Source organism: Cryptosporidium ubiquitum (assembly GCF_001865345.1).
Source record: "Cryptosporidium ubiquitum isolate 39726 chromosome Unknown contig_6, whole genome shotgun sequence".
NCBI classification, from domain to species: domain Eukaryota; phylum Apicomplexa; class Conoidasida; order Eucoccidiorida; family Cryptosporidiidae; genus Cryptosporidium; species Cryptosporidium ubiquitum.
This window is the reverse complement of record NW_021639807.1, coordinates 77,634-103,472: the sequence shown is the minus strand read 5'-3', so window position 1 is coordinate 103,472 and position 25,839 is coordinate 77,634. Positions and strand designations below refer to the sequence as shown.

The 25,839-nt window shown below is 31.9% G+C and overlaps 15 protein-coding genes across 15 annotated transcripts; 12 read left to right on the top strand and 3 right to left on the bottom strand.

Moving 5' to 3' along the window:
• Positions 1-379: 379 nt before the first annotated feature.
• Positions 380-673, top strand: cubi_03207 (U6 snRNA-associated SM-like protein; the record flags this gene model as incomplete). The annotated part of the gene is made up of 1 exon (XM_029020220.1): positions 380-673. One exon carries the CDS (start codon positions 380-382, stop codon positions 671-673), a length of 294 nt encoding a protein of 97 aa, XP_028876227.1.
• Positions 674-1,765: 1,092 nt separating this feature from the next.
• cubi_03206 (uncharacterized protein) lies at positions 1,766-3,400 on the top strand (the record flags this gene model as incomplete). Its single annotated transcript, XM_029020219.1, has 1 exon — positions 1,766-3,400. The coding sequence occupies one exon, from the start codon at positions 1,766-1,768 to the stop codon at positions 3,398-3,400; it is 1,635 nt and encodes a 544-aa protein (XP_028876226.1).
• A 543-nt stretch (positions 3,401-3,943) lies between these two features.
• cubi_03205 (uncharacterized protein) lies at positions 3,944-5,890 on the top strand (the record flags this gene model as incomplete). Its single annotated transcript, XM_029020218.1, has 1 exon — positions 3,944-5,890. The coding sequence occupies one exon, from the start codon at positions 3,944-3,946 to the stop codon at positions 5,888-5,890; it is 1,947 nt and encodes a 648-aa protein (XP_028876225.1).
• A 145-nt stretch (positions 5,891-6,035) lies between these two features.
• cubi_03204 (uncharacterized protein) lies at positions 6,036-6,596 on the bottom strand (the record flags this gene model as incomplete). Its single annotated transcript, XM_029020217.1, has 1 exon — positions 6,036-6,596. The coding sequence occupies one exon, from the start codon at positions 6,594-6,596 to the stop codon at positions 6,036-6,038; it is 561 nt and encodes a 186-aa protein (XP_028876224.1).
• Positions 6,597-7,072: 476 nt separating this feature from the next.
• Positions 7,073-7,666, top strand: cubi_03203 (60s ribosomal protein L24; the record flags this gene model as incomplete). The annotated part of the gene is made up of 1 exon (XM_029020216.1): positions 7,073-7,666. The coding sequence occupies one exon, from the start codon at positions 7,073-7,075 to the stop codon at positions 7,664-7,666; it is 594 nt and encodes a 197-aa protein (XP_028876223.1).
• Positions 7,667-7,753: 87 nt separating this feature from the next.
• Positions 7,754-9,466, bottom strand: cubi_03202 (Rab alpha subunit; the record flags this gene model as incomplete). The annotated part of the gene is made up of 1 exon (XM_029020215.1): positions 7,754-9,466. One exon carries the CDS (start codon positions 9,464-9,466, stop codon positions 7,754-7,756), a length of 1,713 nt encoding a protein of 570 aa, XP_028876222.1.
• Positions 9,467-9,850: 384 nt separating this feature from the next.
• Positions 9,851-10,981, top strand: cubi_03201 (hedgehog-type HINT domain-containing protein; the record flags this gene model as incomplete). Its single annotated transcript, XM_029020214.1, has 1 exon — positions 9,851-10,981. The coding sequence occupies one exon, from the start codon at positions 9,851-9,853 to the stop codon at positions 10,979-10,981; it is 1,131 nt and encodes a 376-aa protein (XP_028876221.1).
• A 400-nt stretch (positions 10,982-11,381) lies between these two features.
• Positions 11,382-12,950, top strand: cubi_03200 (uncharacterized protein; the record flags this gene model as incomplete). The annotated part of the gene is made up of 1 exon (XM_029020213.1): positions 11,382-12,950. The coding sequence occupies one exon, from the start codon at positions 11,382-11,384 to the stop codon at positions 12,948-12,950; it is 1,569 nt and encodes a 522-aa protein (XP_028876220.1).
• A 701-nt stretch (positions 12,951-13,651) lies between these two features.
• On the top strand, positions 13,652-14,656 carry cubi_03199 (translation initiation factor alpha subunit; the record flags this gene model as incomplete). Its single annotated transcript, XM_029020212.1, has 1 exon — positions 13,652-14,656. One exon carries the CDS (start codon positions 13,652-13,654, stop codon positions 14,654-14,656), a length of 1,005 nt encoding a protein of 334 aa, XP_028876219.1.
• Positions 14,657-15,581: 925 nt separating this feature from the next.
• Positions 15,582-17,264, top strand: cubi_03198 (uncharacterized protein; the record flags this gene model as incomplete). The annotated part of the gene is made up of 1 exon (XM_029020211.1): positions 15,582-17,264. One exon carries the CDS (start codon positions 15,582-15,584, stop codon positions 17,262-17,264), a length of 1,683 nt encoding a protein of 560 aa, XP_028876218.1.
• A 752-nt stretch (positions 17,265-18,016) lies between these two features.
• Positions 18,017-19,318, top strand: cubi_03197 (methyltransfer with N-terminal ankyrin repeats; the record flags this gene model as incomplete). The annotated part of the gene is made up of 1 exon (XM_029020210.1): positions 18,017-19,318. The coding sequence occupies one exon, from the start codon at positions 18,017-18,019 to the stop codon at positions 19,316-19,318; it is 1,302 nt and encodes a 433-aa protein (XP_028876217.1).
• Positions 19,319-19,745: 427 nt separating this feature from the next.
• On the top strand, positions 19,746-20,972 carry cubi_03196 (uncharacterized protein; the record flags this gene model as incomplete). The annotated part of the gene is made up of 1 exon (XM_029020209.1): positions 19,746-20,972. The coding sequence occupies one exon, from the start codon at positions 19,746-19,748 to the stop codon at positions 20,970-20,972; it is 1,227 nt and encodes a 408-aa protein (XP_028876216.1).
• A 293-nt stretch (positions 20,973-21,265) lies between these two features.
• Positions 21,266-21,766, top strand: cubi_03195 (D-Tyr-tRNATyr deacylase; the record flags this gene model as incomplete). Its single annotated transcript, XM_029020208.1, has 1 exon — positions 21,266-21,766. The coding sequence occupies one exon, from the start codon at positions 21,266-21,268 to the stop codon at positions 21,764-21,766; it is 501 nt and encodes a 166-aa protein (XP_028876215.1).
• Positions 21,767-22,212: 446 nt separating this feature from the next.
• On the top strand, positions 22,213-23,925 carry cubi_03194 (splicing factor with 3 RRM domains; the record flags this gene model as incomplete). Its single annotated transcript, XM_029020207.1, has 1 exon — positions 22,213-23,925. One exon carries the CDS (start codon positions 22,213-22,215, stop codon positions 23,923-23,925), a length of 1,713 nt encoding a protein of 570 aa, XP_028876214.1.
• Positions 23,926-24,141: 216 nt separating this feature from the next.
• Positions 24,142-25,683, bottom strand: cubi_03193 (bromodomain protein; the record flags this gene model as incomplete). Its single annotated transcript, XM_029020206.1, has 1 exon — positions 24,142-25,683. One exon carries the CDS (start codon positions 25,681-25,683, stop codon positions 24,142-24,144), a length of 1,542 nt encoding a protein of 513 aa, XP_028876213.1.
• Positions 25,684-25,839: the final 156 nt, after the last annotated feature.

Sequence of the window (25,839 nt, the reverse complement as noted above, 5' to 3'; positions counted from 1 at the left end):
TTCACAACAAATTTGAATGGTAATTTTTAAACTAGCCTAAAATAATTAATTACAAACAACTTCCCGCCAAAATGCACTTAAAGTCAGAAACCGGTATTATGCTGAGGGTCCATTAATGTCGGTAGAATAAGGCAGAAAAAATAATTCAATATAATTTTTGAATATAAATTTATTTGGTAATAAGAAATTAAACAAGAATTGATCTTAAACACGTAACTAGATGGTGCTTTAATGTTTTTTATTTTTGAACTGATTACTTTGTTTCCAGTTATTCTTTAGGCTGAAATAATTTGAAGTTACATAATAATTTGGCAAACTTATATATATAGATTCTTATTATTTATTTGAATACACTTTAATCATTTTTTAGAATTAACAGATGAATAGTTCCACACTGGAACAATTTATTAACAAAACTGTGAATGTTTTAACAGTCGATAACAAAGTATATATTGGTAATTTGGTAGGATTTGATCAGCTAACTAACATAGTATTGCAAAATTGTTCTGAAAAGATATATAATAAAGATCTTAACAAAGTGGAAATAATAAGTATGGAGTCTCTTGTTTTACGTGGTGATTGTATTGGAATGGTAGGAGAAGGATCTGAAGATTTAATCCAAAACTTTGAGAATGGTCAACAAAGATATAAGAGGCAGAAGATTTCGGATTGATAAATGGGATATTTTGGGTGATTCTCGTTAAATTCTATACAATTTCTTTTGTTACACAGTTTCCAAAATATTCTCAAATTACTTATTGCTTTTTCTGCCTTTAGAAAGTTTTATTTGATGATAAGGAATTTTATTTCTGTATATTTAAGCTTTTCTAGACTATATTTTTTTTGTTTCAGGTTCACAGAACGTGATTCTTTTAACTACGCATTCTCTTTGTTCATTTGCTATGTGTTTTATCCTCAAATTATATTCTTTCAGAATCATGACTAGATCATCGTTTTGTTGGTTTATAAGCTCTCTCCACCTATTCTCGTAATAACGGCACAGAATCCTCAATTTACATGGGAAATTATTTAATATATTATTTTCGTACATTTCTACTTGTAAGAAGGTATTACATCAGAATAATTAACAAAATTCGGAAAAACAGAAACAACATCAACAAGCCAAGTCATTTGAAAAGATTACAAATGAAGTTTTCTACCTAACTTATGAAAAAAATGTATTTTTTATTTGAGTTTTTTTTCATTTTAACAAAAAAACCACACAAATTTGCTGTGAAAAGTGGCGCCATCAATATTTGTGTGTTTTGGCGGTGCGTTGCATGCATTATTGTAGTCAGTGGTGCATAAAAAAGTTATTTAAAGAAATTACTCCTAATAATAAATATAAGATACAAACTGAGATTGTCTGATATAGAAGTATATTATATAATAGTTAGCATTTAAAGTATTAATATAGATAATTCACTGTTGATATTAACATCTGAAGGAGCAATTAAAAAATCAATATTAAGAAAAACAGTGATAAACTGTAGTAAAAAACAAATGTTGATTAGCTTTTAACTTTTTCTGCTTTGTTTTAGATTAATTTTCAGTTCTTAAAATGAAATTGGATTTTAACATAATTTTCTTTTGTTTTGATTTTTTTTTTGTAGTTAGCTATTAATTATGAATAATATATTAAGGCACGTAGATACGTAACGTAAAGTACCATACTATATTAAAACTAAGTAAATCAAGATCTCTGAATAAAGGAAAACAAAAAACTTTAAATCTTATCAATAGAAGAGAAATCTTTTAAGGTAAAATGGCAGAGCTTATAACGGAGAATGAATTAGGGAGATTGAAACATTATAGTTCTCATGGAGGATTCGGAATACCTAAATATGCAGGAGAAGTTATTTCTGTTCGATTTGAAAGTTCATTAACTTTTCCAGAAGGAACAGAAGATTGTGAATATGATCATTGGAAGCTTCCAGCAGATGTAAACTGTAATGTTTGGATGATGGATAGTGTTGGAGAATTTATTGACTGTGTATTGGATTCAGACAATCCTGCTCTTGATGGATGTGTCAGTGTTAGTTCAGATACCGAAAGGTATTTTCCAAGAGCAAAAATTGATTTAAATGTAGTTCAATCGTCAGGTACCGGAATAATAATAGTAACTTTAAATACTAAAACTAGTTCAATATATGAGGTAATGAAAAATTTGAAAATTTACTTGGATGTTATAAATCCTTCAATTTACAGAAATAAGGATAAGTTCTGTCAAATAGAAGACGAAAGGGAGGTTTGGAATGTATTTTCGTTTTCACCTGTTGAGGATAAAAGCATTTATGACATAGACGAGGATTGGAATAGCATTGCAGTAATGATGTTCTTTATTTATGCTGACAGGTGGCACATGAAACCTCTTTCTCATATGTACCTAGCAAATAATTTAATTGAAAAAATTAAAGATTCTAAAAATTTATGTTATGCACTAAATAATATTATCTTAAGGGATTTAGAACTTCCAGAAGGTTGTATGTCTATTAGATCTTTATTACTTGGAGAAAGTGAGAATTCAAATAATAAGAGTAATAGTAGTGACAAAATCGAAAATCGTATCCTCGGATTAAGTGAATCAGAAGATATTAATTTAGATGGTCCTTTGCTTGTAAAGCATTCAAGCAGTATTACAGATTATAAATATCTTCTCAATAGATTGAAGGAGAGAAAAGACTACCTAAAGGAATTCCTTATGAAAAACAAAGAAAAAATAGTAGAGGGAAAAGTCATAATTGATCAGGATGGGAAAGTTAACTACTATAATGATAAAGATTTTAAAACAAACAAAGAAAAAATATCTTCAAAAGAGAGTTTTGACGAAGATATTGAATCAGAATTTTGTCAACAGCCAACTACTTTGGAATCTACAAACAAAGATATCCAAGTAATTAAGCAAGATATTAGTGAGCTACAACTCCAGCTCGTTGGCATCATGGATATGTTTATGGCTACAACACCTGCATCATTTACTGTACAAGGAACGGCAAACGAGATTACATATAAATCTTTATTAGAAGAAATTCAGTATATGGAAAGTACTCTAATTCTGCATAACCAAAGCTTACAAGCCAGAAAATCTGAGGTTTCGAATCAATTTGTCGTAACAGACAATGACCAGATATCTGCCTTACAACCTGTTATATCTAATTCTGGATATACACAATTTATTGATAGAATGGAAAAACTCAGGAATTCAGTTGAGCTATATGGAATTAAATCCAGAGAAGCAGTCATTGACAATAAAAACCTGCTTAATGAGTCTAGAGAGTATGCCTTCAACAAAATTAGAAGTATTGAAATCAGGTTTGACCAGCTAAACCGCGAGTTTAATAACTTTCTATTTAGTATATCCTATTCAAGTTTTCCGAGTTATATCAACTCTTTAAACTAGTCATACTGGAAAAATCTTATTCTTTATTTTTTTATATTAATTCTTATACAACACAAATCAAAAAATGCATGGCTACCCGCCAACATTTCCCGCCAAAAGGTGCAGTTTAGATGATCAAGTTTTTGAAAATAATTCCAAATTAAGAATTAGGATTCATTGATTCACCGCATACATCAAGGCTGAATCATAAGTATTTAATTATTTATCAAACTTGTTCCACTTTTTTTTATTTAAAAAATTAGTTTTACAATTTCTACTATGATTTTAAATGTGCTAAACCTTCTATGGTCCAATGAGTAAAATAGTTTTCCATTAAGTAAATACTTTCTAATCTTAATATTGAGATTAAACTAACTGATTTAAGAGAGTGTGAATTTAAGCTTTAAAACTTTTTTTTTACAAATAGTGTAATAGGAATTTAGTGTGCTCAGTAGTCAATATATATTTTGCACCCAAAATTGATTAGTAGAAAATCAATATAATAACTTGAATTTTATATGTATAAATTTTAATTTTAAGATGAACTGCTTTAGTGTCTTTACAATGCCAGCACTACTGGCCTGTTGGTCAGTTTGTATCATTTTAAGCATATTGGATTTATATTATCTTAACAATATGAACAAAAACTGGTCAATTTATGATCACCAACTACTAGAAAGTAAGGCTTGGTGGATCTGCGGAATCCCACTATCTGTTTACTCTTTATTAGCAGAAATTTCATTGTTAATTGCAACATCATTTTCATACATGAAAACTCAGAATGAAATAGAATTCGAGGATGGAGAAAAATTCAAAGAGTTTAGAAATTATAATTCGAATTATGCCTACTCAAATTTATATGAAAATGCTGAGGGTTATACTTCTTCTTTCTTGAATTGGATAGATAGCATTGGAATATGGAATAGATTAGTTTTCATGATGACTAATTTCATTGCATTAATGACTTGTTACTTCTTATTTGTTGGTTTATTTGAATACAAGACTAGATCAGTGACATTCCTACTTAAGTCTTCTGTAATTGGCTTGGCTTTTATTCTGACATGGCTACCTGGAGTACTGAGTACTTATACAGAGAGTTTTAAGTTATTTGGAATAATTCTGGGATGTTCTATAGTCTTCATATTTATGATGTATTCAAGAAACTACCAAATTAATGGAAAGGTAAAAGAGCTAACCTCTGAGGTTATGAATATTAGAAAACTAACTAAGGGAGAGGAGATAATTAACAGAAGAATTATTGAAAGGTATGTAGAATCTGGAGGAAAGTATTACACAATAAGTACTTCTCCTGCAGCAATTGCGACAGAATTGGAATGGGGTAGGGCTGCTATCCAAGTATTAAAAGATAACAACTCTTACTTAGACTGCAATTTTGATCAGAATAGAAATTCCTGGATAAGCTGTATTGAAGACAAAATCACATCCTATCCAACTTGGTTGATTGGGGATAAGACTATTTCTGGTGTAGTTTCACCGAAAACGATTGCTCACATGGTGAATATTAACATGAAGGAGCTATCAGAAGAAGTTCTTGCATTGGTTCATCCAGATGATAAGAAGGAGATCGAAGATAGGATTTCCGATTTCTCAGATAATTCAGGTATTGAGGCAAACTTAAATAAAGATTCTGACTCAATAGAAAGTCAGGGTGAGGATATTTCAAAAGAGTTGAGCTCGATTTCATTTGGGGAGGGGAAAGTTGATTTAATAGCTAAGGAGCTTGAAGGAGTAGATGATCATAATGAAACAAATCAAGGTAAAGAAGAGACTTTAGAACAGAAAGATGATAGCGAGGAAGAAGTAAAAAATAATCAGAAAAAGAAAAAGAGAAGGAATGCAATTAAAAGACACAAAAATAAGAAACAAGCCAGAAAAATATCCAAAAGTGAGGAGGAAGAGGAGAGGCTAGCAGAGAGTATGTATGACCAACCATCGTTCAGGGGAATGAACATTCTAAACAAATTAGAGGCAAACAACAAAGTGGGAAATGAGAAGATTGTAAATTTAATTGAGAAAACCCCCAGGGATGATGAAGATCAAAATTCAAAAGAAGATCTTGAATTACCATCTAAAGAAGACTTTGAAAAGTTTTCGGATAACATTAGTCAAAGAAACGAAGAGATAATTAAAGAAGAAAAGAAGATGGAGCAAGAGGCTGAAGATGAGATCAGAGATATAGAAAACGATGATACTGAACAAATTGTTGGGGCTGAAATAGATTCAGAAATTGCTCAGGAGTTGAACGAAGGAGATTCACAGGAACCTGTAGATGTACTTATAAAAGAAGGCAGAGAAAATAATGGAAGATTGGCTTCATTAATGAAAGACGGACAAGATAGTAAACTTGATATTCAAAATGAAAATCAAAACCTAGACAATAATAGCAATGTAGAAGAAACTAGTCCAGGCCATAAAAAAGAACCTTCTGACCAAAGCACTATTAGTGATAATGTAATTTCAGAAATGATACAGAGTGAAGAAAACGAATGATAGTAAATATCGAAATTGAGAAAAAGTCAAGCAATTTTTAACTATTAAAAGATAATAATTAAAATATATTTGTATAGTACAAGTATGCATTTATATATAGTGGCATTAATGGCTATAAGTATGCTCAATGCGGGTATTGTGTAATTCAGTTTTTTGAAATACTTTTGATTGTAGTTTTAGAGCTGGAACCATAATCTGAAGTGTCTCTGCGATAGTTTACTTTTTCTTTTCCTTTAAGATTTCCGCTCTTTTCCAAAATCTCCTTCAAGATTTCCTTTCTTTTTTTCTGATTCTCGTCGATTTTCTGAATAAAACTTTCATCATTTCCATTCAACTTATTTTCCATGAAATGATCCCTATTATCTACACTATCTGGGATATTCATTAGCTGAAGAGCCTTTTCATCTCCTTGATCTTTTTTACTTTTTATATAGTCTTCCCTGGCATATAATGGTAGTCCAAAGTTTAGGTCGCTCACACATGATTGACATACATTTTTTATCTTACCACAGGAATAGCAAATTGTGGTTTGATTGTACTTTTTAGAATTCTGGAGTTTCCAGCGAAACATTGTGCATGGTCTATTACAAATCTTGCAAGACCTCTCTTGATTTGACTTGGTCATCCTCAGAAACTTGCTTTCCCCTAAGCACCTGTCGCATACTATGGGGAAATTGCAGTCCTCATAACTTAAACCGTGAGACATTATTCAGAGCTTCCTCCTCTAGTGTTACTTTGAAAACATAGAAATGAACTCTTCACGACTCTGTCCAAATTATTTTAATCAATTTTCAGATTTTCTGGTTTCTTTATATTAATGTAAAAGGCGCCATATGCGAATTCCTTTTGGCGCCATGTATTTTTTGACTAATAGTAATAGATAAATAAAAGGAGGGAATAAAAAAACATAAATTTCTAAGGGAATAACTATAAAAGTAATTGAAAGGGGCCTGGAGGGTACTTAGAATATTTCAACTACAATTCTAGTTTCTAGAATATATTAATAGTCATTCCAAAAGATTTGAAAGGTTTAATAAGTAGTAATCTCCTGGGAGACAAGCAAATATTCATACTTTGAACTTCAAGATTTAGTTTGAGAAATAAAAGGTTGATAGATTCAGAAAAAGAAACTGATTATTTTAGGAGCAATTATAGGTTGAATAGTGGAGAAATACAGAAAACATGCGTATTGAGAAGTGTTGGTACTGTTCAAGTAATATATATCCAGGCCATGGCGTGACTTTTGTAAGGAATGATGCTAAAATTTTCAGGTTTTGTAGAAGTAAGTGCCATAAGCACTTTAAAATGAAGCATAATCCAAGAAAATCTAAGTGGACCAAGGCATATAGAAAGACCCACGGAAAGGAAATGATTATGGATACTACATTCGAATTTGAAAAGAAGAGGAACTGTCCAATAAGATATGACAGAGAGCTATACATAAAAACTATTAAGGCAATGAAATTGGTGGAAAAGATCAAGGAGTCAAGGAAGGAGAGATTTTACAAGACAAGATTAATGAAACAGCAGCAAACACAAAAGACCTTGGTAGATAAGGAAACAGAAAGAAATGCCACATTATTGAAAGGACCTGAAATTCCTTTAATACAAACAACAACTATGAGCGATATTTCTCGCCAAAAAGCTCTTAAAAAGAGTGAGAAGAAAATGAATAAGATGGTAGAAAAGAGAAAGTCTTTTATAGATAAATTTAGTGGTAATGCAGATGTTAGTATGATGGATACAGAAGATGAACAGGAGGAAATTGTTTTATAAAAGCTTTGTCAAATAATGAATTTCCCCTAATTTTAACATAGCTCATCTCGCAGGTATATTTCTAGATTTTAATTAGATAATTTACGACTATTGTGCAATATTGAACTTTTCATTATAGTATAATCTTCTTAGAGGATCTATGGATGGTAACAGTTTTATCATTTCTGGGTCCACCCTTATTTTTTCATTCTCCACTAACTCTTGTGGGGAGCACAGGTGATAGATATCATTTACAAACTTAAGTGCTATTATAGGATATTTACACTTTGGCTCTAGTTCTTGTATGTTTTTTAGAAAGTCAAATTCGTTTTGGAGGATTTCAAGTAATTCTTTAAGCTGGGATTTCGAGGAGTCCGAGTGAAAGTAATACTTACAGGTAGAATTGCTTCCATTAGCACGCGAATAAAAACTGTAGGATTTGTATACGTCCAACTCTAATGTAGGGTTAATTCTGAGTGAGGAAAATGCTTCGTTGTTAAATTCTTGATCATTCAAATTCCAGGTTGGAGTGTTTGCGTAGACTGTATCAGAATGTGCGGCTGACACTACTAGAAAGAATGATGGTGAATTACTTAATGAATTAGCAATAGATTTAATTTCATTCCCAAAGTTTTCTTTCAAAGATAAAGAATACCTCCAGAGTGGTGTTCGTTTTTTCCGTTCCACATCAAAGTCAGAAGGTAGTTTAGAGTTAAAAAAGCCAAAGGTAGTTGCATAATCCTCGTAAAGAGGTTCCCAACTCCCTTTTTCAAGAGTTACTTTGGATCCATTTTCAGACTCTATAGATAGGCTTGAATTGCAACTGTTAATGAGACAAGCTAGTGAAAATTTGAACAGAATTTCTATTTTGTCATCTTTATCTATATTGTCAGGAAATTTAACTTGTAAATCTTTGATATAAAATGATGGATTCACTTCTAGTTGTTCATCTCTAAAAAGTATCTTTGGTAGAAAGTCGCCAATTAGCCAAAAGTAATATTGCCAAATACTTTGATCATTTGGCTCTGTGTAAATTGCTGTATAGACTAACTCTGCTTCTCTTTTAAAGTCTTCTAAGCTGTTGAATTTATGGCCAAAAGCAAGCAAAATCCTATGATGCCAGGCTGAATAGTTTGAAAAATTAGTCTCTATCATTCTATTGAGAAAATCCAACTCCTGGGACTGCATTTCTTGTAGAAAGTTGTTCCACGAAAGAGTAGCAGAAACATATCTTAAACAACAGAGCACGAATGAACGATGTCTCCAACAGTGAAAATTACGATCATCTATCTCAAATAACTTATTGCAAAGCTCAAGTTCATTTATAAGCAGTTTTAACTTAAAATTGTTATATTTAGCTAAAGATTCTTTAAACGATTGTATGTAATTCAAGCTCTCAAAATTTGAGATATTCTTTAAGTAATCTTCCATAACCTTAAGAAGAATTTGGTCTGCCTCCTTAAAATTTACAATAAACTCAAGTAACCAAGCTCTATTCGACCAAAGGTTATATGACTTGGGGTCGTTCTTGAACAAACTTTCTGTAAATGCTAATTCTTTGTTCAGTATGTCATCTATGATTTCTATATTATTTTGTTCAGAAACTATGTAGCCTTTTCTGAAATTCCACATAGTTGCTACCTCCGAGTTAATCGTCAAAATCTTTTCTGTTAATTCCAAAGTTTTTGTTGAGAAGATTCCTTTTTTCTTATCTTCATTAATCAACTCTACACATTCATCAAAAAGCTGTTTTGCTCTAATTATATATTGCTTTTCTTCCTCCGTAAGCTCCTTCTGCTCACTCTTTACTCGGCCATGCATTTAATCTAGATATAATATAACACTTAACTTTAAATATATTTATTTATTATTTTTCCTCCGCTCCATTTATTTTGCAACATTCCATTTTGATCTTTCCCAAGTACCGGAGTTTGGCGCCGCAGGGTGGCGCCATTTAATCGAATGTGTGTACTCACAAATTTCCAAAAGTGACAATTTACTAAAAATGTGATAGAGGCAATACAAAGAAAAATACTGGAATTAAGAAATTGAGGAAAAAACTATATTACTTATAAATTGAGGTTAAAAACAACAAAACAGTTTATTTGTTGGATGAGGAAGGCTTTGTTTAATTAAATTTATATTGGATAATTCAGCTGAATCTAATAATATAGTTATGTAAAAAAAAAGGGTTGATCTGAGTAAATGAAAGTTAATCATACAAAAATTATTTGTTTTTTTTTGTTAATTATATTTGCTGAATGGATCTTGCTTAAAATAGATAGTAGCGAAAATGGTATAGTTCATCGTTTAAACTTAAGTTTTATAAGAGTTAGAACTAAATCAATATTTGACACATTTTCAGGAGTTACAGGAGGAAATGGAGAATTTAGGTCAGGATGGGGAAATGTTATTTCAAATGCCATTTCATTGACATTTCCTTCTTCTTGTGTGGGTCAATTGATAAATATTGGATACTTGTCTAGTGAGTTAGATGAAGATGACTACCCTTTTAATCCAAATTGTGGGGCTCAAAGTCAATCCAATAATCTGTGCTTCCCAGGAAATAGTTTGATAATTACTAAAGAAAGAGGAGAAATTGAGTTGAAAGATTTGAACATTGGAGATCACATATTAATAAGAGATTTAAACACAATGGAGTTAAGATATAGTAAAGTTGAAATAATGCTACACAAAGATAAAAATCTGTATTTTAATGATGAGTGGATCCAAGTAGAGTATTTAGGAATGAAGGAACCTTTAGTTCTATCTCCAAATCATTTAATATTCACACAATATCTTGGTGAAACCCCACAGGAGGGAAATTGTTTGAATCCTAAGCTAATTGAAAACGTCATTGGAGTTGAAACCACTCCTTTACTTGAGAAAAAAAGGGATATCTATTCCATCCAAGCAAAAGACATTCAAGTTGGGGACTCGGTAGTAATTTATTCAAAAGAGCGAGTTAGTTGGGTAACACGAGTCTCACTCATTTCTAATGTGAAAAATAAACTAAAAGAATACAAATATATTGGTAGATATGCTCCGCTCACAGCTGATGGTTATTTAATTGTAAATGGGGTTTTGGTCTCAAGCTATAGCAAACCTTTCCCTTGGCCTATGGACCTACTGAATCCTTCTCATAGGTTTATAGATCTTCTTGCAAGACCATTTATTAATGCAGAAATCCATTTCCAAAAAATCTTTGAGTACACAAAAAGGGAAATAAAGTGGATTCTAAGATTTATTAGCAGTATTTCATCAAAATATACATTTGATCAAAGCATTGCACTTTCTTTAGAAGTTATAAGGGCAATTTCTCTTCTTATCAAGTAATAGTTAAATAAATAGGTTCCCGCCTATTTAATAATTATACAAGTCAAATTTAAAGTAGAGAAGATTCTAAGCTAATGTGATAGAGAGAGAACGAGATAAATTTAGAGCTTAGGTACTTGGTCGAATAGTATAATTTAATACAATAGGATTTTTAGCAAAAGATTATCTTTTAATTATTTTAATTTAAAAACAATATTCTCAATTTACTATTTATATTTAAGAAAAGGTACCGCCTTTGCCCCACTCTGAAGTAAAAAATAATAGGATAATAAAAGAATAAAAACAGTAATTATAAGCTTGTCAATAGATCTTATTGTGACTTTGAGTGAATAGTAACACACATAGAAAGTTATTTTTGTAATTTTGAAAGACTGGATAGCCTATTGTAATCCTCTATAAGATGGCAACAACAGCTGGGGTACTATCTTATGGAAATATAAAAGGGCTGGGTTTCCAGGACCAGGGAATATTTAAAGCAAGCAAAGAGCTGTTTGGATGGAAGAATAGAAGAACAAATGCAACTTATCATTATAAACCAGAAGAGGTTATGGCAATTGAATGGATACAAACAAATAGTGAGGACAGTAGCTGCCAACTTAGGGTATTTATTAAGGAAAAGAAAGACTGTATCCATTTCACAGGTTTTAGGACCGAGGATTATGACGTAATTAAGAGCCATTTTGAGACATATTATGGACTTAATTTGGAAACTAAAGAGTTGAATACAAAGGGTATTAACTGGGGAGATTTGAGTATTCACAATGACACAATATGCATAGGTAATGAAGGTAAAGTAATGATGTATGTCCCAAGTGTTAATATTAACCAAATAGCAATGCCATCCAAATCAGAGTTAGTCTTAGAGTTTAATGAGGGGGTGAATGCAGGAGAAGATTGTGATGAATTAATGGAGATACGCTTATTCGTACCAAACCAAGAAAACTCCTTGGATGGGAATTCCTTGACATCTGCAGAAAAGTTGAGATCTGATTTGTTAACATTAACAGGAATAGGATCAAGTGGATCTATGGACAAAGTATGCCGTTGGAATGATATTCATTTATTGGTTCCAAGAGGTAGATACGAAATTGAGGTTTTGGTTAACTGTTTAAAACTTCATGGTAAATCTTTTGATTATACAATTTTATTCCAATCAATCTCCAGATTATTTCTACTTCCAAGACCTGGAACGTCTTTAGTCAACCTTGTAGTAGCATTGGAAACTCCAATGAGACAAGGAAACACAAAATACCCATTTGTTGTGATGCAATTTGATACGCAACAGAATGACAATATTGAAATGCCTTTAAATCTTTCAGAAAAAGAAATCCAGAGATTTAGTGGACTTTCTCCAATCATGACTGGTAAATTCTGGGATATTGTCACTCGTATTTTAAAGTCTTTAACAGGGCACTCAATAATAGTTCCAGGGGATTTCAGATCTGCATCTCAGTACCACTGTATTAGATGTTCTTACAAAGCTCAAGATGGTCTGCTTTATCCTCTGAATCGCAGCTTCATTTTTATTACAAAGCCTGTAATACTAATTAGATTTGATGATGTTTTAAACATTGAGTTTTCAAGAATGGGTGGAAATCAAACCAGATTTTTTGAATTAACTATTACAATAAGAGGTGGAGGAGACTACAGCTTTACAAGTATCGATAAAGCGGAATACAATCCACTTATCAAATTCCTGCAGGAGAAGAATATTAGGATCAAAAATCTTCAGGAAAGCCTCGATTCCTCATCTAGAAGAACAACTTCTAGATCAAAGGATCAAGATTCTTCTAAAAAGGACTCATCAACCAAATCAATTCTTGAGCAAGATTTACCAAGCGATGATGAAGATGATGAAGACTTTGAAAATGACGAAGATTCTTACTCTAGCAGTGGCAGCTCTGGTGGAGAGGAAGAGGACAACAGTGAAGGTGAAGATGAAGATGACGATGATGATGATGGCGAATGAACTGGTACCGAACTGTCAATAGCCGATATTCATTACCATAAATACTTTTTGCCAACTAATATGTTGACTTATTTCAATAAATATGACTTTATATACTAGCATACGGGAGAAGGATTACCATCTCAGTGAAGTTAGAGTACGACTAATTTCTAAGTCGTAATATACCGTTGCTATCAGCTCTTATCCTTTAAGTTTATTATATACTACTCACCCTAAATAGTGATATTTAGACGGCTGCTTCGTGAAGGCAGTTTTCCATCTAGTTTGTTATATCAGGACATCTAATACTAATTAATTAAGTCTCTAAAACCTACTTATTTTTCCAATGTCACGAAACATCTCTGATTGAATGATTAAACCCCCAATCTTACTATTGAGTATATTTTTCCATATTCGAGTAGAAGTTTAAAAGTTAAACACAAAAATCTGGACTAGAAAAAACTAGAATTAAATTACATTCACTTTAGTTAAATATTCAGGTTGTAAATTAAAACATCATTGAACCCACAAAAATTATTTTTCATTTTTTAACAATAAAAAACCGGTATTTAAATAATTTTGGCGCCAAAGACAGAGTCATTAATTTGTAAAAAATATTACATATATAGTGAGAAAATAAAAGAGATCAAAATAAAGTAGTCCTTTATTTTATTGGCGTTACTAACAATAAGAACCCTTAATACTTGGAGTGAATTTGAAAAATGGAAGCAAAACAACAGGATGTGGTGGATTGTAGATTCTATGAGAACAAGTTCCCTGAGCCAGAGGAATTTGTTATGGCCAGGGTTAAAAGAATAACAGAAGTGGGAGCTTTTGTTAGTCTTTTGGAATATAATGATATTGAAGGTATGATTTTGATGTCTGAGTTGTCCAAAAGACGTATCCGTAGTGTCAATAAGTTAACCAGAGTTGGAAGACTTGAAGTTGTTGTAGTATTAAGAGTAGACAAGAATAAAGGCTATATTGATCTGTCAAAGAGAAGAGTAAATCCGGAGGATGTTGAGAGATGTGAGGAGAAATATTCAAAAATGAAAAAAGTTTATCAGACTGTTCGTCATATCGCTCAAAAAGAGGGTATATCAGTTGAGGAACTTAGTGAGAAATTGATTTGGCCTTTACATAGAAAATATGGCCATGCATTGGATGCTCTCAAGGAGGCAGCTGTTAATCCTGAAGCAGTTCTCGGGGAGTTTGATCTACCAGCAAGTGTTAAAGAGGCTCTCATTCAGGACATTAAGTTTAGATTATCTCCACAACAGTTAAAGTTAAGAGCAAGAATTCATGTCTGTTGCTGTGGTTATGATGGTATCGATGCTGTTCGTCATGCAATTATTGCAGGACAGGAAACTGTTACCAAGGATGATGTTGAAATCCAGGTCAAATTCATCGCTCCACCACAGTATTTGGTTACTGCTGTTTCATATGGAAAAGCCGCAGGAATTGAGGCAATTGAAAAGGCTATGGAAACCATCAAGAATGTTATAACTCAATATAAAGGAGGAGATTTCAAGAGGCAAGGTGAAATAGAAGTAGTTGGTGGAGATGACGAAAAGAATGATCTTAACAGTGCATCTGAGTCTGAAGATGAATCTGACTACTCTGACTCTGATGAGGAAGAAGATGAAACAATGGGACGCGTAGAAGATATGGACATTCCTTTTGATGAAGATGACAACGTTGAGGACGAAGATGAGGAAGGCAAATAGAAATGTGAGTATATACGAGTATTTGCCACCTTCGTTCAATGTCAATTATAGAAAAAACATGATATAAGTTTCCTTATAATTTCTTTAATTTTTAATTTGTATTTTAGTATTTCTAACTATTTCTTTACCTTTCATTTTACTTCTTTAGTTCCATTCTATTAAGTAAATTAGTGGGAAAATTAGGCGCCATTTTGAAGTTAAATTGCATGCCATTTATAAAAATGCCGGTATTAAAACATAATCCGGTAAAAATATCACGAAGAAAATAATACTACACCGGTACAAAATTAGTGAAATTTTTTTCTATGATAATTTGGGAATTTATTAAAATACGAGCATGCAAAAACATTAAATTGTGAAAAATAAATAATAAGATATTACTTTAAGAATAATTGGAAAAATCTATATTGCATTCAGAACTTCGGAAGATCGAGTATGTGGAACAATCTATAGAGAAATAAATTTAAGGGTGGCAATTAGAATTTTCTAATTTCCATATAATGCATTTTAAATTAAATCAGGTAGAAATATAAAGGAATTAAGAAAGTTTGTGAGAATTTTAATTTAATTACTAAAAAATTGATTTACACAGCTTTAAACACCTGACTTATTTTGTTTTATTTTGTGATGTATTTATTCTTTCAGTAAAAATAGAGTCTGGTTTTAGTTTTAAGATTAACTATTATTTCTTTATTCCTAGTGAATACGATTCCAAGTGCTTATGTTCTGAGATGGGAACAAAGTAATTGGAGACCACTAAGGGATACACTTAAGAATTTGATGTTACTTTTGAATAGGAAAAGTAATCAAAACTTCAGCTTATTAAGTCAAACATATTGAAACCTAAGAATCACTTCTAACAAAAAAAGTTGACCAAATAGAAATAAAAAAAATCGGATCAATATTGAAAAAAGGTTCATGAATAATGTATAACTTGAAAGGAAGCAATGATTTTGGAGAGCTGACTCATAACTGTCATAACTTAGATATGAGCTTGAAACCAAAGACAAGTTTGGAAAGAGCTACAGAAGGAAATTATTTTTCAGTAAGGCCTTCGGTACTACATTCAATAAGCTCTGCATTTCCTGCAAATAAAAGGGGTTTAATAGAATTAGTAGTAACTGAATTGTTTAATGAGTTTTCAGTAAAGCCTGACAACATGATAGAGGATGCAAAATATGGCCTATGCATTCCAACACTTTACTCTGTTCTACTGCTTACAATTTGCCACGTACATAAATTAAAAGATTTTGAGGAGTGGTTTGAGGGGTTCCTAAAAAGCAAGAAATTCCCTTTGCTAACACCATCTGGATGCAAGAATGAAGCTCTATTTAACCTTTTAAATGCATTGGCATGTTTTGGTTCATCCTTAAAAAAGAGGCCAGCAGCAATGCAAGGAGTTGAGCTAGTATTATTAAGACTTGGAATATCATTTTACTTTTCTTTATGTCAAATAATGGACCATCCATTTTCAACAAACAGGTTTATTAGAGCTCTGATAACGGGAGCTCATGAGTGGATCCATGGATCTCAAGGACAATATGTCCCAAATAAGTTAGATGGGTCTTTTCATTTAAGAAGAAAGAGTTCTTTTACAAGAAAAAGAAGTAAAGAGCTGATTCAAGAACATACAGTAAAAAGTTTGATAGATATTTTTGATGATTTTTCCATTAAATTAATCTGCAACTTTGGATATAAGCCAAATTGTATTACTTGGAACGAGGTAAACAAATATGTTCAGAGTCTGAACGACTCTTTATTGTCAAGTTTATTTAAAAACTCAAACATAAATGGAGGTTTTTTTCAGGAAACAATGGTAAATGAATTTGTTAGATCCTTTTATTCCTTGTATCGATATAAAGAACCTTCAAAAGAAAGTGTAACTTCAATTAAGGCAGATCCAAATCATTACTATGGAAGTTCGCATGATCTAATGCAAAAAGCCTTGATCTGTCCAGAAAATAAAGTTCCTGACAAGGATTTGCCGATTGAGGAATATTCCTTAGGTTTTACAGATATCTCAAATAATATGAATAACTATCAAAAAGAAGATACATTTTCATTATCAGAATTCCAGGAATCAGATGATTATGATGATGAAGAAATAGATAATGAGTTTGATCAAGAGTTTAGCGAAAAATTGTATAACTCAGATGTAAATACTAATAAAGCTCTGGATGCAATTTCTTCAAAGCTTAAAGGGATGTCAGTTTCTACTTCTGGGCGTATTTTTAACCTAAATTTACTAACAAAAAAATATCTCAATAAGGCACAAAACTCTTTAAATAAAGGAAGCTCAAAAGGAACAGGGATAACTGACCCCAAGAAAAGCAAACAACCAATGTCAAAAGAACCTTTAAATGAGAAAATTGAATCTCTGAAAAATATTCAATTTGAATCTAGTTCAGTTTCAAAAAGACCCTCCTGGTCTCAATTTGCTCAAATTTTTAGTAGTCATGGGGTAAACCTTAATCAGAACTCCAAGCCTAATTCAATAGACTCAAAATCTATTAAATCTACAGCAACCATGAATACTCCAAATTATATGACATATAAACAACAAATATATGAAAGTGAAGATGACGAAGACCCCCTTAATGTATTATAAAAATAATCAGAATCATTAAAATAAAGTATTAAGAAAAATTTGAAATTAAACTAAGAATTAGTATCTTCATCTTATATTCCTGTACTAGAAGGATAAACTTGAGCTCTTTCGGAGACAGCTTTTGAGTTTCCTATAGCTCCCCCTGTCTGTAGTTGTTTATTTGATTTTCTGGTTAATTCGGAAAGTTAATCAAGGAAATGATTAGTTGTGAACAATTCACATTTCCATATTGTTTAAATATAGAAATATATGAAATGAAACTTACTTTACAACGCTTAAATACTGTCTAAATAATGGACTTGAAAGACTGTACAACATTTTCAATACAAGGTAATGTCTTAAAACACTTTAGTATTTTGTTTTAATAATTTGTATTCAATGCAACTTTCTGTTTTAGTAAATTAATTAAAAAGTTATATTACTGATATGTTGCCGCCAAAAGCCATGTTTTGTTAACTTGCCAATAAATAGAAATAATTCGATATTTAGAATAATATTGTGCACTTTAAAATGTTTATTCTAATTTAAAACTAAGCCAAAGATTACTTTATTGATTTTAACTAATCTTAATTTTTGTTCTAGTTTATTTTATTATTTTTTTTTTAAATTATAAACAATAATAACAATAGGCGCCACTTGCGTGGCGCCACTTTATAGTTAGAATTGACTATTCGAAGAATAAGCTATTTAAAGAAAATAGAAAAATATATGTAGAAGAGTATAATCATTATTTGGAAGTGTTGAGGATAAAAATGGAAGGCCTAACAATAAAGGAGATAAGTGATGAGATGACTGAGTGTGCGAGATACGGAGAGTTGGATGATTTGAAATATATTCTAGATAATTACAAGATTGATGTAGATTATCAGGACGACAGTGGGAATACTGCCTTGCATAAATCAAGTGCAAATGGTCATCTAGATATAGTATGTGAGCTTTTAAGAAGAAAGGCATCAATAAATAAACAAAACAATAATGGAAATTCTCCATTACACTGGGCTGTAACAAATAAGAAAAAAGAAGTGGTAATCAAGTTATTGAGTGACAAGAGGAGTGTAGAAGAAGGAGGTGCAGATGTTTTACTAAAAAATTGTCTGAATAAAAGTGTTCTTACTGAAGTATTTAATATAAATGATGTTGATATTTTGAAATTGGCCTTAGAGCATCCTTCAGCTGATAGGTTAGAACAGGAACATTCAGAATCTGTCAAATTTGATGAAGATCACGAAGAAGCAAATGGTGACTCCAATGCAACAATTTCTCAAGAATTCATTCACAACCTTACATTTATTGGAGGTAATGCTGAGGATCTCGAAGCAAAACCTTTAATTAAATGTAGAGAAATAGCTTTAATGGGAATAAAAAAAGTATTTGATCAGGACCCTCAAAATGATACTACAGGAGCCCACTTGTGGTCTAGTTCAATTGTGGCCTCTTATTGGATGGTTAATTTGATCAGAAATGAGAACATATTTGCAGGGAAACGTGTCTTAGAATTAGGATGTGGGTGCGGTTTAATGGGTTTGGTAGCTGCAATCTACTCAAAATACTTCTTTAATAGCCAGCCAAAAAAACTTTTCCTGACAGATGTTTCAAGGCTATCACTGGAAAATGCTGATGTTAATATTAAGTTGAACTCTGCTCTTCTTGGTGAAGACCATAATTTTATTCAAGCAAAGTACTTGAATTGGTTTGATCATGAAAGCTTCAGAAACCTAGACTCTGATAACCCAGAAATTAGGGGCACCTTTGATATCATTCTCGGATCTGATCTAGTATACAATTTTCATATGGAGATTCAGCTATCCCAGGTCATATCAGAGCTCCTAACACATCAAGGAATATTTTATTATGTACATAGGCATGATAGACTTTGCGCTTCAAAGTTCAAACAATCTCTCGAAAAAACGGGATTCATTTGTCAAGAGATTTCTTCTCCTGAGGAATATACTAGAAATCCTTTATATGGTGAAAGCCAACAGGTTGCTGACTCTTTATTTAACGAGCTTTCTTCTCACTCTGAGTTTTATCTATTAACTGCAAGAAGGCAATAACATCAGTATTACTCGATTATTACTATTTATATATTTCTTTTGAATTGCTAACTCTAAAAAGTTATATATCTTTAATTTTACGTGTTTTTACACCATTACTTTTTATCCTGTTCTTTTCCCGCCTAAATTAACATAAACAAATGCATGCAAAGTTGTTACCTAGAAAAATGACGGATATGGCGCCATAAAAAAGCGCATTTAATCAAGAAACATATTTGGACGGAGAAAATATACAAGTTGAATTTGTCAGAATTGGGAATTGGATTGGGGTCCGAGTGGAGTTTAATTTAGTAGAATTTCATTCATAGAATTAAGAAGTATTCGCCCAAATTGATTTTGAAAATAGACAGAGTAAGGTGTGGGGTGAATTGTAGTTTTTCTTTTTTGATATAACTTGAGTAATAAAATAATATATGGACTTTATAGAATGGTTAAGCGGAAACCCAAAGTAAATAAAAGATTATGTATTGGGACAGTAGGGTCTAACTATGATGGAACAATCACAAAATGTAATACTTTTGAATCCGTTATATTACAAGCATGTAAGAAGTACTACTCAAACAGGCCACAAGCATGTGATATGTTTTTATTAGAAAGAGAAGCAGAGAGAATACTTCATACACATATTAGCGATCGGCTTTCCTGGTGTAATGACTGGTTACCGGAAACTCCACTAGAAAAATTTGATGGGAATGCAATAGCAAAGTTATTCTTGGCCATTTCGGAGTTTGAATATATATATAACTTCAAAATAGAAAAAGAAATGAAGATTTTGCAGCTTCTGGATGCTAAAATAGTTGATGAATCATCTATTGAGTGCAAAGAAGGCTGGGAATTTAGAGAAGGAGCATTTGAAACATTAAGATCACTATGTGAATTCTCGAGAAGATTCGTATTAATTTCCGTTTCAAAAGGGTCTAAGCGAATTAAAGATACAATTGAAGGAATTCTCTCGAACAATCAAGGTAAGTGTGAACTTGAAATTTCTGTAAGTGAGTTCGAGTACAAATCTGAAAGTAATCATGTTGTTGAGTCTGCTCCAAATTCGTTGTATGGTCCTTCTTGTAAGTACAGAGCATTTAGACAGTCTGTAAAGGAAATCAATAAACAATGCAATAAAAGAATGAGAGATAAAGTACACTACGTAATTGCGTCCATAAGCTTGAATGCAATTTCTAAACGTGATATTTACATTAAGTCAGTATTTTTTGGTAACAAAGTTAACGATTTAGAGTGTATATTATATTCTGAAATTGGAGTTATTATAGCAAATTCTCCTTCTACTGTTAACACTTGTGATACTAAAACTTCTGAATATTCTTCCCCCAGTGAGCTGACTCATTATTCATCGTTATCCAGTATTGAGAATTCTCTAAATATCGATCATTTCACATTTAAAATTTGCCATCTCTTTTCAATTCAAGTTGTTCCAATATCAAATATCCACATTGAAAAAATCCAAAATTCGGGCTTAAAAGTTTATAAGGATGTCCTGAGGGATGAGGATGGTATAGTTGACATTAGAGATTATCTCCGTATTTCCAGGAAGATGAGGTATCACAACTCTAAATCTTCCCAGTTCAGATTCAATGGGATATTATTGTTGGCCTTTTCTTGGAATGAAATTTCCAGGTTTTTCTTCCCTCCATATTAATTTAACTGATCAGTTTAGCAAATCTGTTAATTTGTTAATGATCACTAATTTACATGATTGCATGTAATGATCATATTCTTCCATTTAGATTAAATTATTTTGGTTGAATTAAAGATGAATATGTACTTATAAATAAAAAGAAATTGTGCTTTGTTTGATTGATTTTTAGAGTTAACTATTTTTTGACGATTTCTAACCACTTTTTGTAACTACATATTGACTTTATAAAGTAGACACGTAATTAAGAGGGAAAAAATATAATTAATAAAATTCAAATTTCTCTACTTGAAAACATGAGAGTTGTCTTGCAAAAAGTAAAGAGTGCCTCAGTTAAGGTAAACGACCAAGTAGTTAGTAGTATTGGGCCAGGATTACTGCTACTTGTCGGAATTAGGACCGATGATGTTGACTCAAACTCAGATTATTTTGTAAGAAAGTGCTTAAGTCTAAGACTCTGGTCGGATGAATCAAATCCAAATTCAAGTAATCCCTGGAAACTTAGTGTTAAAGAAAAAGATTTTGAGATCATGGTTGTTTCACAGTTTACTCTATATGGTCATGTAAAAAATGGATCAAAACCCGACTTTCATAATGCTATGAAGGGAAAGGATGCACTTATTATCTTTAACGAAATGGTAGAGAAGTTTAAAAAATCACATAATCCAGATAAAATCAAAACTGGCTGTTTTGGGGAAGAAATGGAAGTCAGTCTTGTCAATGATGGACCAGTTACCCTTATATTAGAAAACAATAGTAAAAGTGATGTAAGTAGCGATAGGTCTAGTGTAGCATAAAAATTTTTCTCTAGTACTAATCACTTAATAAATAACTTAATTTTTTTGAGTTATTTTCTGTCTTTTTCTTCTTTTCCTTATTACTCCCTCTTTGTTTCAGTTTCTTATTACATGATCATGTACATTCAAAAAACCCGCCATGGCGGGTTTTGAATATAATTATTTCTTAATAATAGGCAGGGAAAAAACAAAGTACCGAATAGAATAATTTCAGGTTAATCATTAATACGCATAAAAACGAATTGCAACTATATTAAAAAGCTTCGTAACCTGATTTATTAGGTTTTTACCTATTATTTTAACAGAACTTGGGTGAATTAAGGAAACAGAAGGTAAAGTTGATTAATAGGTATTAATAAGAAATATCTCAAAGATTAATTTTCTTGAATGAGTACCTCGAATTAATTTCAGGTATTCTTTGTGGTGGTAAGATAGGATTCTTCAAAATGGAGAATTACAATAATAAACTCAAATCTGACTTTTCAAGAGTTTACACAAGGGAATCAACTAGAAAAGAATATGATTATAGGAAAAAAGAATATTATGGACGAGAAAGTGATATAAATGGACATTCAGATTCATATAAAAGTTATAGAAATGAATATCCTCATAAATACAGAAGAAAAGACCAATATTTTAGAAGAGAAAACTCCAGATCTCCTGAAAGATATTGGAATAGAAACCCAATTACTAGAGGGAGAGGCTATTCTAGATCAAATTCTGTATCACCAGATAGAGTTTCTTGTAATAATAGCAAAAGATATTCAAATCTTTATTCAAGCATTGAAAAAAATGTAGATTCGAAGTTAGATAAGGTCAAAAAAGATCTTGAATATTCTAACAGAGATGACTTGACAGTCTTAGTATTGAATTTAAATTTAGACGCACAAGAATTTGAAGTTTATGAATTCTTTACAACATATGCTGGAAATGTGAGAGACATACGAATTATTCGTGATCACAGAACAGGGAGATCCAAAGGAGTTTGCTATGTTGAGTTTTATTCTGTTGAGTCAGTATTAAAAGCTCTCAAGCTTAATGGACAAAAGATTATGGATACATCTATTACAATCCAGGCATCTCAGGCTGAAAAGAACAGAGCTGCTAAGCTAGCTAAATTGGAAGAAATTAAAGCAGAAACTACACCTCTTTTGCTTAGAGTAGATGGATTGGTTGGCTTATTGTCAAGAATAAGACGAGATGAAATAGACAGCTTGTTCTCAACATTTGGAAAAGTCACCAATATTGAAATTGAGGTTGACAGAAAAACTCAAACATGTCTTGGATTTGCCTATATTTTGTTTGAAAAGGCAATTGAAGGCCATGATGCAATTAAAGCTCTCAATAATTTTGAGATTGCTGGACAAAAAATCACGGTTTCTATATCTCAAGAAAGTCATTCAAGTGTCAAAATTCCTAATAGCTTGGTTTCCTCACCCTCTAACAGTTCTTTACCAGTTCTTGGAATGTCAAACTCCCAAAATGACCTTTCCAAGGAGAAGTCCTCAGCTTACAATTTGGAAAGAGTTTCTGAATTCGATAAATTAGACGAGTCAGAAGAGGCTGTCCTCCTTGGTGCAGACTCAAGAAACTTTCTGACAAAAAAACTATTAGCAAGAACTCACTCCAAGATTAACAACTCAACTATACAGGAAACCTCCAAAAATAGTAATTCACCCACTATTGTTAATACTCCATTAAATCTTTTTCCATCTTCCCCTCCCCTTAATCAACCATCTAATATTAATCCTGATCTTCCATCCTCAGCTACCCACTCTCAATCTTCTTCAGATCAGAAAATGGATGATACTACTAATAGTCCTGCTTCTAATCAGTTGGAAACAAATTATTGTTGTTTACTATTTAGTAATATGTTCACCGAGCAAAGTATTAAAGAGTCCATGGAAGAAGATGAAACTGTAGAACAGATCTTAGAGGAAATTCAAGCAGATGTTGAAGAAGAGTGTGAAAAGTACGGAAAGCTTTTGGGGTGTTTTCTGGACAAGGAGAAGAAAGATGGTAATGTTTGGGTAAAGTATTCCAACCCTGAGGAAGCATCTAAAGCTCAGAAAGTTTTTCACAAAAGGTTTTTTGGAGGAAGAGAGTTAAATGTAACTTTTATAAAAGATGAGGATTTTCCCAAATTAAGTAAATCTTAATATAATTCTAATGTATTTACAAATATATACTAAAAAACAGAAATTAGAATATAATGTAGTTATCACACAAAACATTCCCAATTTAATTGCTTAATATAGTTAGATAATAAAAATATAAGAAATTGAACTATTTATAAAAATAATAATTCTTTATTCACTGAATTCAGTTTAATAGCATTATATGATCAAGTTATAGTTTATTTAATTAAGTAGGTTTCAAATTTCAGCATCAGCCTGTTCAGCCTCTCTCTCTCTCTTTGACTTCTTGGGAGCATTTTCTCTCTGAGTTAGAGTACTATTATGAATAACCTTTGCCTTCCATTCACCCCAAGCAGACTCTTGTGGAGGGATTGGAAAGGTATTAGAAGTAAAAGAAGAGTTAAGAATTTCCTTACCATGAATGGAGTTGCTATAAATGTCTTCATGTTCATCATCATTGCTATTAGTATCTGAATTAATTGGAATATCATGCTGTGGATTTGAATTCTCAGTTTGTATTCTTACAAATTCTTCACTGCCATCAAACTCATCATCAATATCTGGATCTTTAGAAAGTTGAGCATCCTCAGAACTACTCCCATCACTGCTTGGAGTCATTGCTACATCATCATTAAGAAAATTAGTTTTGTTAGCAATCTCCTCATCTTTGGCATTTTGACCAATTTTTTGGTACTTATTTTCAATTTGAATAATTGAATCGATTAATAATACAATTTGTTCACGAATTATTTTAGGTTTGAATCTAAGCCTATCCAAGATCATTTCTGGGGTAGGTTGGGAGTCATCAATAAAATCCTGACTCTCCTTACTGGAGTCAAATAATAAAGAATAAATTCTAATTAATGTGTTTGAATCAAAAGTACCAAGCTTATCCAACAAAGTATCAGCATATTCTAACTGTGAAATAGGCAAAGACTCTTGTTTATCTTGTAAAATAGTATAATAATAAGGATTCACTTCTTTGATTTCTTTGCATTTGTTTTCGAACTCAATTGCTAAAGAAAGAGCATCATCTCTCACAGTATTACCCTGCTTGTGATATTTTAAAGCATTATAGAAGACCAATCTCATATCCAGTTGCCAACCAAAAGGATTCTTGTACATATTTTGAATCAACTTTTCATGAATAGTCTGGAAATCCATAGGGTTTTCAATGATATCAAAGTAGTCTGGGACTCCATCGAGTTCTGGATCTACAGGCTGTAAAAACCATCTGGAGCCAGGAATCTTACTTAACTTGTCTAAAAGTGCCAAGGAAAAGGTTTTAAAATCAATCATCTTTATATTTTTCATATTAACTGCAACATTAGTAGAACCTGGCCCAATATTACTAGCACCAATATAATCTCTTGATGTGGCATCGTGGCTCATAGATGCTCTATTACCACTACTCTGTCTTGTGGTTTTCCCTTCAAAACTAACTTCACTACTTGCACAGTTTCCTTTATCTTCAGGAATATAAAGAATAGAACCAGAAGCACTTTTTCCAGATAAAGAACCAGTTCTTTGTCTTTTGTTTGAAACAGAAACTCCAGACCTTGTTAGACATTTATCTTCGTGTTCTATTTCTGATTTTGTTTTGCTTTTTTTCTGTTTCTGAGTTTTAGGAATGGCTGGAGATAAAATAAACCCAAATTCAGGGCCTACATGTAATTGTACCCAACGTAGCTCATCTAATGTTAAATATAATTCTCCTCTGGAATGTCCCTCGCCATTCACCTTCTCGTCCAAACCTCCCCTCAAGTTGATATGTTCCATACAGACTTCAGAGTAAGAACGATTCTCTCTTTCGTCTTCCTTGGCTGGTTTTAATTCTTTTTTTAGTTTATTTTCTTTTTTTCTTTAAAGTAAAAAAAAAAAAACCAGTTGGCGCCAAATTCTACTAAGCGGTACCGGTATAAGACTAATAATATC